General features: G+C 39.1%; 1 protein-coding gene across 1 annotated transcript; it reads right to left on the bottom strand.

Annotated features, from left to right (window-relative positions):
- Positions 1–507: 507 nt before the first annotated feature.
- Positions 508–4,847, bottom strand: LOC133821729 (uncharacterized). The gene is made up of 5 exons (XM_062253878.1): positions 4,617–4,847; positions 4,462–4,536; positions 3,930–3,991; positions 967–2,678; positions 508–539 (listed from the first exon to the last, which is right to left on the bottom strand). Exons 4-5 carry the CDS (start codon positions 2,660–2,662, stop codon positions 508–510), a joined length of 1,728 nt encoding a protein of 575 aa, XP_062109862.1. The 5' UTR covers positions 2,663–2,678; positions 3,930–3,991; positions 4,462–4,536; positions 4,617–4,847.
- Positions 4,848–17,386: the final 12,539 nt, after the last annotated feature.

The raw sequence follows: 17,386 nt of genomic DNA, 5'->3' as shown, positions 1-17,386 counted from the left end.
CGGAGATCCTTCTCTTTGAGCTTGTAGAAGCGGCCGACGGCATAGCTCGCCGACTCATACACCGTCCCCCGGAATGCTTCGGGGATCTTTCCCAAATCATGGTAGTTGACCGGTATGCGTACGTCCGGGAGCACGGGAACCTCGACCTCCAGTACCACGTCCTGGGTGGATGGTGGAGACCGCTGGGGCGGCGGGGGCATGGCTCCTGCTCGAGCAACGGGGAGGATCGCCACCTCGACCTGGGATGGCGGGGTCTTTTCCTTCTCCTTAGCCGGGGATTTGTTGGTCTATTCCACTTACTAACAGCTTCAATCTTTGATGGATCCACCGCAATACCATCTTTTGAGACTATATGGCCCAAAAATGCCACCTTCTCTAGCCAAAATTCACATTTCTTAAATTTGGCATAGAGTTGTTTTTCTTTTAATTTCTCCAACGTCAACCTCAAATGTTCCTCATGTTCTTCTTGGGATCGAGAATACACCAAGATATCATCAATAAACACTATTACAAACTTATCAAGGTAGTCCTTAAACACCCTGTTCATCAAGTCCATGAATGCAGCTGGAGCATTAGTTAATCCAAATGGCATCACAAGGAACTCATAATGGCCATACCGAGTTCGAAATGCGGTCTTTGGTACATCCTCTTCTCTAATCTTTAATTGATGATACCCAGATCTCAAATCAATCTTTGAAAACACTCCTCTTCCTTGTAATTGATCAAAAAGATCATCAATTCTAGGAAGTGGATACTTATTCTTGATTGTCAACTTGTTCAATTCTCTATAATCAATACACATTCGCATCGTCCCATCCTTTTTCTTCACAAATAGCACCGGAGCTCCCCATGGTGAAAAACTAGGCCTGATAAACTTTTTATCCAGGAGTTCTTGCAATTGTATCTTTAATTCCTTTAGTTCTGCTGGTGCCATTCTATAAGGTGCCTTGGACACAGGGGCTGTACCAGGAAGTAGCTCAATCACAAATTCAATTTCTCTGTCTGGAGGCAATCCCGGTAAGTCTTCTGGAAATACTTCTAAGAAATCTCTAACTACTGGTACATCTTCCGGTTTTAACTTTTGCTCCTTATACGTGTCAACCACACTGGCGAGATAACCCACACATCCACTTTCCAACAGTCGCCTGGCCTTCATAGCAGAAATTAATGGAATGCAACCTTTCGATGTCGCTCCAGTAAACATAAACTCATCTTCCTCCGAAGGCTTAAATATCACTGTTTTCCTTCTACAATCAATAGTGGCATTATACTTTGAAAGCCAATCCATACCCAAAATCACCTCATAATCGGCCATCTCTAACATTATTAGATCAGCATATAATTCCCTACCATCAATGCAAATAGGAACCCCCCTCAACCAATGAGTAGAATACAGAATCTCTCCAGATGGTAACATTGTACTAAAAACTTCTGACAATTTTTCACACGATCCACCCAACCTTTTTACATATGTCAATGATGCAAATGAATGCGTGGCACCTGAATCTATTAATGCATGAGTGAGAATACCAGATGCAAAAATATCACCTGACACAACAGAGTTGTTGGTATCAGCATCAGCCTGAGTAATCGTGAACACCCTAGCATTTGTCCTCTGAGGTTCATCCTTCATTTGTTGGTTCTTCATCAATGGACAATCTTTGATAAAATGATCCCCCTTGCCACATTTGAAGCAGCTCTTAGTTAGAAGCCTGCACTCCCCGAAATGATTCTTTCCACAAGTTTGACATCGTGGCATTTGTTGGAATCCAGGTTGCCTGTTTTGCTGACCTCCTTTAAATTTCTTATTCTGTCCTTGTCTAAATTGGAAATTCTGGGCCCCTCTTTTGTTGTCATTGTGAAAGCGGCTTTGTTCTTTGTTGAATGGAGTGTCTCTACGAGGCATGCTAGTAGCAGCTTTAGCTTTTGTTATTTTTTCTTCTCTGTGTTCAGCTCTCAAAGCTTTCTCCACAGCCTGAGCATAAGAAAGAGGCCCTGTACGTCCCATATCTACATCTCTAGCCAATTCTGGTTGTAGACCCTCCAGGAAGCGATTCACTCTACTAGTTTCAGTGTTAACCAAGTCTGGTGCAAACTTGGCTAACCGGTCAAATGTCCTGGCGTACTCAGCCACTGATAGATTCCCCTGTTGCAATCTAGTGAACTCACTTACTTTGGCAGTCAACACAGCTTCATTGTAAAACTTCTCATTGAAGACCAGTTCAAATTCTGCCCAAGTCATCTGATTCACTTCTCTAGTCTGCTTAACCACTTCCCACCAGATCTTAGCATCCTTTTTAAGTGTATGTGCAGCACAAGAAACTTTTTCCCTGTCACTTAGTTGCATGAACTCAAAGATGTCTTCTAAAGAACTCTTCCAGTCTTGTGCGTCAAGTGGGTCAGTGCTACCTTCAAATACTGGTGGGCGTTGTTTTCGGAACCGTTCATATAATGGTTCCATGGGGTGCACTGCAGGTGGAGCTTGTGGAGGTGTTGGAGTTTCAGTAGGTGGTGTTGGTGCTTGCCTTTGTCGTTGTTCTGCTAACAACTTCTCAATTTGTTCAGCCTGTCTATTCACCACCGCTCGAAGTTGAGCCATTTCTTGTTCATATTTATTGCTGCAAGAGCCTTCAGTAGCCCCCATACCATGTTCATGATCCATCTGTGTTATTATATATCTTTTAAGACAAAATGTCCATAACTTATGTCATTTAGCCAATAAAGCACATGATGCATGCAACCAGCACATAATAAATGCACACATAAAACTTACAGATGAACTGAGCATTATCCTTTCCTCAATGTGTACATATGAACGGTCTACAAGAACATTTTAACCATGGCGCTCTGATACCAACTTGTAACACCCTCACTTATTTTAGTTAAAAATCATATTTGAGGTGTTACGTTTTAAAACTATATCATAATTTATTTCTGCGGAAGTCTGGACATTTTTTTTTTTTTTTTTTTTTTTTAAAACTTGAAAACTTATTTCACATTATTTACATTAAACATAAAGTGTGTCTCAAACATATTATACATAAGTATTAAATAACCCAATTTATTTTCAAAACATAACTTCACACTTTATTACAAACATCTCACTGATAACTGAAATAACCCACAAAAAGGTCGATGTGTTCATATGTACAAATCAGGGTCAGGACCATGCTTCAGTTCTCCTCATATCATTCACATATTTCTTTCTCTACCTGCAACACAAGACAACTGTGAGCCTAAAGCTCAGTAAGCAAAGTAATGCATGCAATGCTAATGATTACCCAATATCAATGGACATATACAACTTCTTTTTAAATTTTGGGCCCCTTAATATTGTGCACACTGTTTGAATTGGTCAATGCCTGCAGGGCTTGTTACACATATAATACAAAATCCCATGGGTTCTCCTCCGGCTAGCCTTCACCACAGTAGGGCACATTAAAAACCTTATTCCATCGTTGCCCCGTCAGGCTCAAGAGTTAAGGCGGCCACACACTGTGGTGTCAATACATATAACAATAACTCATATGGAGGAGAAATAAAAACGGAAATATGGCAAACAATATAATTGGTTCACTAAACCTAGCCCAAATTATTGGGCAGCCACTATAAGCCTACTATAGGCCTCCGTTTACACTTATTAACACTTTCATTTGCCTTTTCAAAACAGTGGCACTGAACTTAGACTTCTTATTACAACTTTCTTTTATGTTGCACAAAACTTGCAAAGGCATCATATAATTAATCATCATAATATCATGCATGGTCTTATATCATATAATAATTTACCATATCACTATTATGCCATGCATACAAATTTATGATGAAGTGTCACTGTATGTTAATACCACTTACTCACAAAATATTCATATAATGCATACTTTCACATAACACATAATTCTTGTGTTGCAGTTGAGTACTTTACTTACCTTTTGTCCACAATATATTTCACCGTGTAACAAGTGATGTCTTAGGTATTGATGTGCTTATCCTGACAATAGCATGGATTTCTCATCATAATGATGGCAGTAATACATTGAACTCTCATTTAAAAAAATACCCATAAGACTTCATATCAAATTTCATACCCAAAACATGCCTAAAATGCCTTAAACCACCTAGATCGAGCATTAGATTTATCTTAGACATTTGGGGAAATTTTGACAGAGTTTCCCCTTAATTTTAGCTATCCTCAAATATCAAAATACACCAATAATCAACATCAATTAACCTGCCATAACCATATATCCCAAATACCAACATGATTCATCATAAAGTTATCATATACCGATTTTGATAAAATTCTTATCTCCTAGATCATCACCCAAATTAAATGAGTCTCCACATATATTCAAACATTTATAAACATATATACTCTCTTATAAACTCAATCAAATAACCAAAAATCATCTTGTACTCCAAGAACCCCAAAAACCTCATAAAACACAAAATTTCACTTACCGAGCAACTTTTCGGCGAAAACAATCTCTTCAAGCTTTTCTAAACCTCAAACCACTTGGAAACCCCAAGAAATATCTTAAAAATGATAAAACACCATATATAAGTTCTCAGAAAAATTCAAAAACATAGTTTAACTTCCAAGTACAAGAACTTACCATAAAAAGGCTAGAACTAAGCTTAATCTACTTCTTTGGCTTTGCTTTCACTTGGATCTCCTTAGAATTTCTTCAAACCAGCCAAGAAATGGTTTTTGGTTTTCTTTTCTCTCTGTTTTTCAGAATAATGGTCGTGCAAAGTGATAAGGTTTGATGAAAATTCCTTATTTTCAATGATTTAGCCTTATTGTCAAAAGTTGACACCTTTCATCTCATCATTTCACCTTTTGACTTATGAAAACCTTATCACTTCAATAATTTCGACTTAATCATCTGCTAGGCCTATTATCCTTATGTGTAAAACACTCACACCAAACCTTAGGTCCATATGACTTCATACCCAATAGTTATGCTTACCCGATCGAGCGTAGCGCACTTATGCTAAGCTCGTTTTGACTTTGCATCCATACCACTGATTATGTATACCTCCCATCAAGAATTGATCTAATGGTTCTAAAACCATTTTTACATCATCAATGAGACCTTAATCCTACCTCGATTACATTTGGTAAATCCATAAATACTCAATTTTACACCGAAATACTAGTAATCGACATTGTACTATTTTCCACTACTTAACCTATTTTGCCTTCTATATCTCACTTTCAACACTTAATTCCATGCCTTGTCCATATTTTTCATACTTTCTTATATCTTGAGCACATCAAACACCCATAAAAGACAACTCAAATGCCACAAGGTTAATAATATTGAGCATACATATAGACATCATATACACAACTTTTATACTTATACATGAAAACACTTATAAGAATATGCATATGCTCAAATTATACATATTGTATGATATGTAATGCAATGCAATCATGTGATTATTGGCTATATATATCAAAATAATGTGGGTGCTACACCCTACCCCCCGAGCTTGAAGAGCCTAGGACAATTATCTCACGAACTGGCGCGGATTCTAGGTCCGGTTCTGACTTGGGGCTTGACTCTTCTACATATTGTCTTAGCCCCGGGGCATAGGTACCCCTCTGAAGTGATGGCCATGTGCGTAAGTTGGTCCCATACTCCTAAAAAAGGATTGACCTAAAAGCTAGTGTGTTATCTACTACTATGGTACCCCTAGGCCGGCTCTCTTGGTGATCCAGCACGAGCCGGTCAACACAATGGAGCAGGAGTGTATTCAGGTCCGGATCCCTCCCGTGACGATGGACGATCTGCCTAGGGTTGTACCTAACCAGCCGGGGGTCTGCAGTGGCCCTATCTACATTCTTAAACAAATAAGGGTTACCTTGACCAGAAGGACCCGCGGCTGCTCCGGTTTGGATCCTCTCCTCGTCCATCCCCTGAGCGACCTCCAAGGTCCTCTTTCTATTCCTCACGAGCGGAACTTCAGCCGTTTCGTCCTCCTCTTCCGCGACCTCCTCCGCGGGGGTAGGTCTGTTTGCGCGAGCTGGGGGAGGCCCCCGGGGTCTCTTCAGGTTCAGAGTCTGATTTGGAAAAATCAGTTTGCAGAACACCATCGTCTCGTCCGTCACGAGCACGCGGTAGTCCTTTTCACTGGGGGGCAAGCCCGCCAATGTTTCATATTGACCCCCGAGGGTCGCAGACTTCTCGGTCCTCGCGTAGATGGCTGCAAGGTTGGGCTGGAGTCAGAATGGAGTACGGGGGAGCTAAAATTAAACAAAACTCAAAAGGCGAGCTAGGGTCAGGGTTCACTTACGAGGACGATTGAAGTAGTGGTGCTCACAGTTCCGGAACCCCGTTGACATGAAATACTGGTCCTTGAAGTCATTTGGATGACTTGGCAGCTCGATGACCGCCGTCGTATTAGAAAAACGGGTTAAATAGTAAAACCTGTCACCTCGCCCCCGTTGATCCGGGCTGGCTTTGAGGCAGAAGAAATATAAAATATCAGCAGGAGAAGGGACCTCCCACTCCTGCTTCTTGAACAAGTACCTCAACCCCGCCAGCAGACAGTAGGAGTTGGGGGGGAGCTGAAATGGGGCCAGCCCCACGTAATTCAGAAAGTCGGCGAAGTACTGGTCCAGGGGGAGGAAGGCCCCTGCCTTGAAGTGCTCACCGCTCCAGGCCGCGAACGATTCGTCTAGCGGCGTACAGCTCCGCTCGCCCTCCGCGGTAGGTCGGGCTATGACTGAGGCCTTCCCCAGTGGGATATTGTGGGTGAGGAAAAGTTTATTGATCTTCGCCTGGTCGGTCACCTTTGAGACGATCCTCTCCGCCTCAAAGAATGCGTCGGGGGCCACCTCGACTTGTCTCTCCACGGCCGGGCCAAAGTGGGGGATCGGCGAGCGGGGCATCACCGCCTTTCCTTTCTCTTGCTGGGAGATCGAGCTTCCCACGTTACTCTGGGGCAAGTCCCTTTTTGGAGCCATCTGGTCGCCTATCGAACAAAGGAAAACACTTTAGAAAAGGCGACCCAAGCAGAAGGGCGAAGTAATTATTATTTACACGAGCTGAGGTAAGCCCAGCCCGTGGAGAGTGGAACCACGTGGTTCAATGAACACGCGCATATGCTCCCAACAGATCCCAGGTTACTCGGAATTCGTGTGTCAGGGGGCTCAGAGTAAAAATTTGCCTTGGGGGGGAAGTTCCAACAGGTAGAACGATGCAAAACCGCTTTTGAAGCGTATCCCCTAAGCTACCTGGTTTTACACCCAAAGTTCCTAAAAGTCCTAATCAGAAATTGTTCCTGAAGAAGCATCTTGAAACCCATACTCTAAGGCAATTTCCTACAACAAGTGTGCCCTAGCCTAAAAAGGGCTGTCACCCTCCTACCCTCGCAACCCAGAAAACCCTTGCATGCGGCTACAGTAAAATTTCTCACCAAGGCTACATTGGCATATTTTCAAAATGAACAGGGTCAGAAAACTTACAGTATATAGCTGGATGGAAAACATGAGTGTTGTGTTGGTAGGAGCCTCGTCAATGCAGTAGCTTCCAAAGCTTTGGAGAAACTCGTGCACCTGAGCTTCGAGAACAAGGAAAATGGTGGCAGTAGAGTCGAGGGTTTCGTTCTTCTGAAAGTCAGAGAAGGAAGAAGGAAAGAGATTTGGGGAAATTTCTGAATGAATGGATGGTCCGTGCGTAGGATGGCCACCCCCTTTTTATATAAGGGAAGGATCACGTGAAGAAGGCTCTTGGATGACCCTAGTGAGGGATCCGAGGCCTTCCACTCGAAATATGAAACGACGGCTGGGCAATAGACTAGGCCATTAAATACGGTTCTCGTAAAACGTACCGTCACCACCCACGGCGTTCCACGTATTAGACGCCTGCACCAAAAGTGGAGTGTGAAGGGTTGTAGGGAAGTCTAAAATCCCCTACTGTGGTCTTCTATATATGACGTCATATACCACGAGCAGGAGCTTGGGGGGCAGATGTACGCCCTGGTTTTCCCACGGGCTGAATAGCAGGTCGATCCTCGAACTAATCAAGGTTAGTCCGTAAGCCTCCCCAGGTCAGAGATCCGGTTTCCAGGTAGTACCCACTTAGCTCGGGGTGTCCTCAAGAACTCGCCAATGCTGCCTAAGACTGGGGGAAGGAGTCCTTCAGGCCGAAGGTTGGGTCAGTAAAGCAGCTCGCAGTGCGAGCTGATGCTCGTGGATTCCTGACCCTTTGTGAAGTCAACACACGCAAGATAAACGTGCCTATATCTGACATCACGTGTCCGATATCTCCCTGACTTTCTGGGCACGCATCAGGAACGTGCACATTCAGACACCCACGGCTGGGTTGGGCCATGCGGCCCATTATCTCCTTATATACTGATTAGACCACACTTATGTGTCAGGTTTAGGAATTAATCATAAATATTACAGAGTTGATATGACCAATGGGAAGGTCACGTGATGACCTCCCTACCAACTACCAAGTGCCTTCTCCTATAAATATGGGGACCCTGGGAGTTGATAGAGGTTGGAAAAAATAGTCTCTGAAGTGCCATATACTTTGTAGACCAAATACCCAGAATACATCAATAATATTGACTAGTGGAGTAGAAGGATTTTAACCTTTGAACCACTTAAAAAACGTGTCTTGAGTCACATGGTTCATTCTCTAAGATTTCATATCTGTGACGGTTCTACTTTCAGTACTAATCTCTTCCTCTTCTTCTCTTAATTACCTGTTGGCGAAGAACCGCGTCAACAATACTACTATTGTACCTACTCATTGAGTTGGTATGAAACAAATGTTGCATAAGTAATAAGATATTTTCTATTGAAGTGTAGCTTTGAGTAAGAAGAGGAAATAGTTTTTGATGGAGCACACAAGCAGGTGAAGCTTAATTAACAAACAGAAGATCAGAGTGAAGGAATAATGCAACCAACACTAAATGTTTTAATCAATGTAGATTGAGTAAATCGTTTATTTATAAAATAAAATTAGTTTGTGAAATTCTGTTTTTAGTAATTATTAAATTAATTAAACCATATGAATTAGTTAAGGTGTGGAGTGGTAATTAAATGTTGAAACAGATTTCAGATTTGTCGGGACAGAATAAGAACTTGTCACGACAAAAATTGAATACAATAAAAAGACAGTGCAAAAACAAGAAAGAACACAACAAATTTTTACGTGGTTCATAAATCATTTCTAATAACCTACATCCACGGGACTACACCCAGAGAATAAACCAATTAGTAAAGAAATAGTGTGTACAAAAGCATTGACTTAAACAATGTAAGACTCTCTCTTAAACTTTTGTCGCAATCTTGTTGTACTCTTTTCTACGAATATGGTTTTGATGAAATGTTGATTCTCTTGAAATCCCTTCAAATAATAGCGAGTGCTCTCTTCCTCCCGAAGCGAGACTTTGATGAAATCTTCTCCCGAAGATCCTTAGAAACACGTTCACAAGAGATATTACCAGTTACAAGGAACAAGATAGATATATGGACAAGTGCACTCGGCACACACACAAAGATTAGGGTGAACAACTTAATCTTTACAAAGAAACACTCTTAAAAAATAAAAACAAGTGTTTACATAATACAAAATGGAGGAGGTAATTTTTCCAAAGGCATTGGCAATGTATTTTTAGCTGAGAAAAACATCCAATGCCAGCTCTTCTGAAATCTTGCAATTAATACAAGGATATTTACAAAATTATTTGATTGAAAAAAATATACCGGCCAGGTTGATTCTGCTTCGAAGAAACAGAAAACTACTGATTCAGCATGATCATCAGTCTTGACTGGCCGTAACGAATTTGGTCATTTTTCTTGACCAGGTTCATTTTTGAATATTTCTTATCCAGAATAACTCAATCCCTTAAAAGATGCAGTCAGAATAAATCAAATAAATTATCCTTATCACAAGATAAGATATTTGACTGTCCAAGAGCTCTTGCTATCTATTTATAGTTGTTTGTACGTTCTGAACAACCTCTCTTGCAATCTGAAGCAATAAAGAAATGATTTGCAATTTTTCTTTGATTTAGAAAAGTAGTGACATCAAAGTTGTAAACATTGAAACTACTTTAATGTTAAGAAGAATCCTTTTGCAATGGCGAAAGGAGCGAAGGCAGCTGTAAAAGCTAAATCGAAAGCGAAATCTAAGAAAAATGGTCCTTCATCTTCTGATAGGATCATCAAGACACGCTCTATGGATGCGGTACTGGGTGTGAAAGAGCTGGAAATTGATGAGGAAGCTGATGTCGAGAAGCAGTGGGTTGAGAAAATCTTTTCCCCTAAAGAAACGGAGGAGATTTTCAGAAGACGCAGTGAGATACGCCAGGACTTTTCAGACTGGTTATCTCTATCGAATCACGTGGCCCAAGATGTGAGCATGGGGGCAAAGACTTCTCCTCCAGTCCTTCGATCTAACATCGTTCAGAACTTGGATTCTCGGTTTGTTGGGTCGATTAAAGAGAATAATGAAACAGAGGGGAAACAAGAACAGAGCCCTAGATCTAAAGTGAAGATTGATTTTGATGACATCGCGGAGGAAGTGAGCTATTGGCAACCTTCTATTGTTTGCTTTGTTATGGGAGTCAATCCGCCTCTTCATGTTCTTGATGGCTTTGCAAGAAGGATGTGGAAAGAAGCTGTAGTTAAAGTGGGAATGATTGCTCGTGGAGTTTTCATTATACGATTTCAGAACATGGAACAACGAGACAAAGTTCTACAAGGTGGATATGTGTTTTTCGATCGGAAACCAGTGGTCATGAAGCCATGGAATCCGATTGACGATTTCACCAAAGATGACATTACTAGTGTTCCAACTTGGATACAATTAAAGGGATTGGATATCAAGTATTGGGGGGAGAAATCCTTGTCCAAGATTGTTGGGCAAATTGGCACACCTTTGCAAGTCGACAATGTCACAAAGCATTGGGACAGGCTGATGTTTCCTAGAGTTCTAATTGAGGTTAGTCTTGCTCAAAAATTCCCTGTTACAGTTTCATTTACAAATGAATTTGATCATGATATTGAATTAGAGGTGAAGTATGAATGGTTGCCGTTAGTTTGTTACAATTGTTCGGGTTTGGGACATGAGACCAAAAATTGTAGGAAGAAAATGGAAGGGAAGGACACAGTGAAACAACAATGGATTCTCAAGGAACATGTGAATGAGGTGGAGAAGATGGCACCTACAGTGGATGAGGAAGGCTTTCAAAAAGTTCAAAAGAGGAAACAAGTTATAATTGATGATGTACCTGCTGCTACAGAAGTGGCCAATCGGTTTGATGTGTTGGAAAACCAGGAGAAAGAGGTTCTTAACAGTTGTACTAGAGAGGGGGGAGATCCCTCTACTTCCAATGGATAGGATCCTTTGTTGGAATGTTAGAGGGATTAATAGCCAACAAAAGCATCAAGAAATCAAGCATTTGATTTTCTCTAAAAAAGTTGGGCTAGTTAGTCTCCTCGAAACGAAAATAAAGAATAAAAACATGGGTTCTTTATACTCTAGTTTATTTTAGAATTGGTGTTTTACGAATAATAATCCTTGGCTAGACAAAGGGAGAATAGTAGTAGCATGGCAGCCAAGTTTATTTGACTTAGATATCAGAATATGTTCTGCTCAAATGATCCATTGTATTGCTCATCATAATCAAAGCAAGGACAGGTTTAGTCTTACGATTGTGTATGGTTTTAATGAAGATAGTAAAAGAGTGCAGCTGTGGGAAGATTTGAAAGATATTTCAGCACAAGTGCAGGGACCGTGGCTACTCGTGGGAGACTTCAAGGATATCCTGCTCTCAAATGAAAGAGTTGGAAGGAGAAGTACCAAAGCTCCTACCCAAGAATTTAGAGATTGTGTGGATCATTGTCAACTGGAAGACTTAAAACATTCTGGGGCCTTCTTTACCTGGAATAATAAACAACAGCCGGAAGTCAGAGTTTTTTCTAAGATTGATCGTGCCTTGGTCAATTCTGCTTGGGTTGATTCTTTCCAACATTCTGAGGCGGTTTTCTTACCTGAAGGTAATTTTGACCATAGTCCCATCTTAGTGTCTTTACACCAAGATGTGGTTTGTGGGAAAAAACCTTTTAGGTACTTTAGTATGTGGAAAGATGCTGTGAATTTTGATGAAAAAATTGCTAAAAGCTGGCAGGAAGGAGTTGTAGGGACTGATATGTTCAAACTGACAGTGAAGTTAAAGCGGCTGAAACAGGTGCTTAAGAGTATCAATAAGGAAGGTTTCAATGACCTTCAAAAGAAAGAAGTGCTAGCTAAAGAAGTCTTACTGGAATTGTAGGGCAAAGTCAATACCGATCCACTTAATAGTAAACTTCTGCTCGAGGAACAAGCAGCCAGGGAGCAGTATACTAAAATTTACAAGGCCTATTCTCTTTTTTTAGCTCAAAAAACTAAAACCTCTTGGGCTAAAAATGGAGATGACAACACAACTATATTTCATGCTTCTTTGAGGGCAAGGAGGACCCAAAATCGAGTCTTTTCTATTGAAGATGAACAGGGTAACTGGTGTGATACACCAGAAAGTGTTCAAAATGCTTTTTTGCAATACTTTCAGCAGCTGTTAGGCTCTACAATGTCTCAAAGATCTCAGGTGAATCAAAGCATTATTGATCTTGGCTCAAAGATCTCGGACATGCACTTAAATCTTCTCCAAGCAGATTTCACAGCTCAAGAAGTAAAAGAGGCAATATTTTCTATTCCAGGTATGAAGTCTCCAGGTCCTGATGGCTTTGGTAGCAGCTTCTATCAAGACAATTGGAATCTGGTAGGTGCTGAAGTTGAAGCTACAATACTTTCTTTCTTGAATTCAGGGAAACTTCTCAAAGAAATCAATGCTACTATTATCACAATTATTCCAAAGAGTAGTTGCCCTCGAAGTGTAAGTGATTTTCGTCTTATTTCCTGCTGCAATGTTATCTATAAAGCTGCATCAAAAATGATTTGTTCGAGATTGCGGAGAATTCTCCCTGATTTAATTGCTGAAAATCAGGGGGGTTTGTTCATGGTAGATATATTGCCCACAACATCATGGTGTGTCAAGATTTGGTGAGATTGTATGGGCGGAAAAATTGTAAACCTAGCTGCATGATCAAAATTGACCTAAGGAAAGCATATGATACAATCGATTGGAGCTTCATTGAAGAGATGTTCAAGGCCTTTGGTTTTCCTCAAAGGTTCACTAATTTGGTTATGACTTGCATACGAACTCCCAAATTTTATTTACTCCTTAATGGATCTCTTCATGGATTCTTTGTAGCAAGGAGAGGTCTTCGACAAGGGGATCCTATCTCCCCCTTGTTGTTTATTCTTGGTATGGAGTACCTGTCTCGGATCTTGACCAAGGTAGGGACATGGCCAGGTTTCAAATATCATGATAGATGTGCAACGCTGAAGTTGAATCACTTGTGCTTTGCGGACGACCTCTTGCTTTTCTGTAATGGAGACTACATTTCAATCCTTTTGATGTTAAGAGGTTTGAAATTATTCTCTAATACTTCAGGTCTATTTCCCAATGCTTCTAAGACTGCGGTCTACTGCCATGGCATGCCTGCAACAAAAGTGGAATGGGTTCTTGATGTATCTGGCTATACTCGCAGCTACCTTCCCTTCAGGTATCTCGGTATCCCAATTTGTTCTAAGAAAATTTCTGCTGCTGAATGTAAAAGTATTCTAGAGAAAATGACAAGCATGATTCGGCTATGGAGTACTGGGAACCTCTCTTACATGGGGAGAGTTACATTGATTAACTCAGTATTAATTTCAATACATTCTTACTGGGCACAGATCATGATTCTACCAAAAAAATTGCTTAGAGATGTTGAAGCAATCTGTAGAGCTTTCCTTTGGAAAGGAACCTCGGATACTCATGGTCATGGCTTAATTGCTTGGGAAAATCTTTGTTTATCAAAAGCTGCAGGTGGCTTAGGCTTTAGAAGAATTCATGATTGGAATGAGGCTGCCATAGGGAAATATGTTTGGGTTATTGCCAAGAAAAAAGATAACCTATTTGTCAACTGGATAAATAGTGTTTACTTAGTGAACAGAAACTGGTGGGATTATGTTTGTCCTATGGATTGCAGCTGGTATTGGAAGCGTATAGTTACTGTGAAAGAGATTCAAAGCCAAAATTTTGCTTGGATCTTTTTTATCTCAGAACTATAGCATAAAAAATGGTTTAGAGCTGATGGTTGTTCCTGAAATTAAAGTGCCTTGGAGCAAGTTTGTTTGGGATAGACTTATTACTCCTAAACATAGATTCATTATGTGGTTAGTCATGTGGGAGAGATTACATACAAAGAATCGAATTGTTAAATACAATCTGACTCTTGATCCAACCTGTCTGCTTTGTGGGGAAGCAAGTGAAAACATCGAGCATTTCTTCTTCAAGTGTATATATAGCAGGAAATGTCTAACTGCCATTAAAAGTTGGCTCAACTGGAATGCACAGTCAACTAACCTGGTTAGTCTGCTGAAATGGATTTCTCATGCCAAGTTCTCAAGAATACACAAGAGCATGTTGCTGTCCATCCTTGCCGCTACTGTCTATAATATTTGGAGGGTAAGGAATGATGTTCTATGGAACCAGAAGCTTTGGCACATCAAGCACACAGTGAGTAAGATTCAAAATGAGTGTAAATTGCGATTAATTAGTGTACTACCTTGTAAAGCTTCAGGTAAAGATAGAGAGTTTCTTTATAGCTTATAGCTGAATGTTATACAGGGGATTGTTTTGTATAGGAGCTAAGTGTTGTTCTTGGCCGATCCTGTTGGTTTTTTTAGCCAAGTTGGTTTCCTTATTTGTTGAGAATTCTTGGTATATTTGTACATGATAGTTTGAGCAATACAATGATCTTATTCATCAAAAAAAGAAAAGTAGTGACATCAGATTTATCAGACATAACGAACTTTGTCATTTCTTTTGACCATTTTCATTTTCGAAAACATCCTTATTCTTGGATGAGCATAATCCTAACAATAATCTCACAAGATAATTTAAATACATTATTTTACCAATAAAGATTAATTGTGATAAATATGATAAAAATATTGTATTCACACTAAAAGATATTTTCACACTAAAATCAGCTGAATCAAGTGACAATTATATCATGAATCAAGAAAGATATATCACTAATTTTTTCAATTACTTTAAAATATTTTGCCTAAAATAAAGCTAGTCAATAAATTTTTTTACAGTTTAAAAATTAGGACTCATGATTTAGTTACTCAAAATTATAAATTCTTGATTCGAGGGGATGTAATTAGCTCTAACTATGGAGGGGGCTGCGAGAGCATAGGGGGATTTTTCAGATTTCTTGTAAGCAAAAACTCTACACAAAAGAACACAAATATACACTCGACAGTTGCTACTTTTTTTTTTAGGTCGAATCATTATAAACCCTATATCTCATTTTAATTTTTTTTTATTTCTATATCTTTATTCACAACCAACCAGTGTGACAACTTCTCTATTTTTAATTGATGAGATTTGCCATCGACAACTTCCAGCGTTAAAACATAAATTTAATAATAGACCACTAATTAAGAAAGGCTTGGCTTGAAATCAAGTATGAAAAAGACAAGTAAATAATAGTCTCTAGCTAGTATAATAAAGAAATTGAAAGTATTATATATGGACTACATATGATATTATGGCATTTAATTAAGAATAAAATTGGTAAAAGGTCGATAGAGTTTTTTCTCATCTACAAATTTTGACTAGAGGGAATTAGGCATGAGAGGTTGGACTTGGAAGTGGTTAGTCATATGTATAGTAATAATAGTAGTAGTAGTTGGTGGTGAGCTTTAAAATGGTCTGGTGTTGGTGAACACCACAATTACTAAGCAATATTTCAGAAAATAATAAGACAACAACTACCCACCCCAACTCAACTAATAAGTACCTCATTTATTCTTGTCCATTAAAATGTTTTTTTTCTTTCTTTTTCACCAATGATATCTAATGTATTTTTAGCAATGGGAACTTCATTCAAAATAATCAAAATGTAATACAATCCGGAGGAGAAAAGGAAAATATTTTTCAAATCAAACATGTTATTTTAATCCACCCGGAGAGCACGTACAACTAATCCATGACCAGTCTTATTGGCTGAACGGCGAACATAAATTATATGAGAACGTTCCTAAAAAATTGAATAATATACACTTGCAATATCCTTTAATAAAGATCCTAACTTATTAAAATACATTATTGTTTAGAGAATAGAGACTACTAATGATGAATCAAATTCAACATGTAAATAATGATTAAGAAAAAGTAACCAATCTAGAGCTATCGTGATGAATCTAATTCAACATGTAAATAATGATTAAGAAAAAGTAACCAATCTAGAGCTACCATCAAACATTCAGCTTAAAAGACCGAAAAACAACTTACAAAAACATGAAGAAAAAAAAAAGTAAAATCGAAAAAAAAAAAGATGAGAAAATACAAGTTTGACCCCTATGTTTTTCCTGAATACGCAATCGCATTTTGTGTTTTGTTAAATGATAATTTGGATCTCATGTTTTACAAAATAGTACCATAAACTCGATTTTTGTCAAAATATTTTCAAATATGATCTTTTATTCTCAGATCCTTGACCACCCTCTCCGTTTCTCACACGCAACTTAAAAGTCGACCGAAAAACAACTTACAAAAACATGAGAAAGTAAAAAAAAGTAAAATAGAAAAAATATGAGAAAATACAAGTTTGGCCCCTGTGTTTTCCCCAATACTCGATTGCCCTCTGTGTTTTGTTAAACGAAAATTTGGACCCTGTGTTTTACAAAATAGTACCCTAAACTCAATTTTGGTCAAAATATTTTCAAATATAATATTTCATTCTCAGCTCCTTGACCACCTTCTCCGTTTCTCAGATTCAGCTTAAAAGTCGACCGAAAAACAACTTACAAAAACATGAGAAAAAAAAAGTAAAATCGAAAAAAGATGAGAAAATACATGTTTGGCCTCTGTATTTTTCAAGAGTACGCGATCGTCCTCTGTGTTTTGTTAAATGGCAATTTGGAACCTGTGTTTTACAAAATAGTACCCTAAACTCGATTTTGGTCAAAATATTTTCAAATATAATATTTCATTCTCAGCTCTTTGACCACCTTATCCGTTTCTCACATTCAGCTTAAAATTCGACTAAAAAGCAACTTACAAATACATGAGAAAGAAAAAAAAAATTGAAAAAAGATGAGAAAATACAAGTTTTGCCCCTGTGCTTTTCCCAAATACGCGATCGCCTTCTGTGTTTTGTTAAATGATAATTTGGACCACATATTTTACAAAATAGTACCATAAACTTGATTTGGTTAAAATATTTTCAAATATAATCTTTCATTCTCAG

This window comes from Humulus lupulus, chromosome 3 (assembly GCF_963169125.1).
Source record: "Humulus lupulus chromosome 3, drHumLupu1.1, whole genome shotgun sequence".
Lineage (NCBI taxonomy): Eukaryota > Viridiplantae > Streptophyta > Magnoliopsida > Rosales > Cannabaceae > Humulus > Humulus lupulus.
This window is presented reverse-complemented; position numbering and strand designations above follow the sequence as displayed.

Coding starts and splice junctions, on each gene's coding strand:
- LOC133821729 (XM_062253878.1), bottom strand. CDS start 2,662: ATGGATCATGAACATGGTATGGGGGCTACTGAAGGCTCTTGCAGCAAT. Junction 540..966: donor TGTGATTGAGCTACTTCCTG/GTACAGCCCCTG, acceptor CTTGATGAACAG/GGTGTTTAAGGACTACCTTG.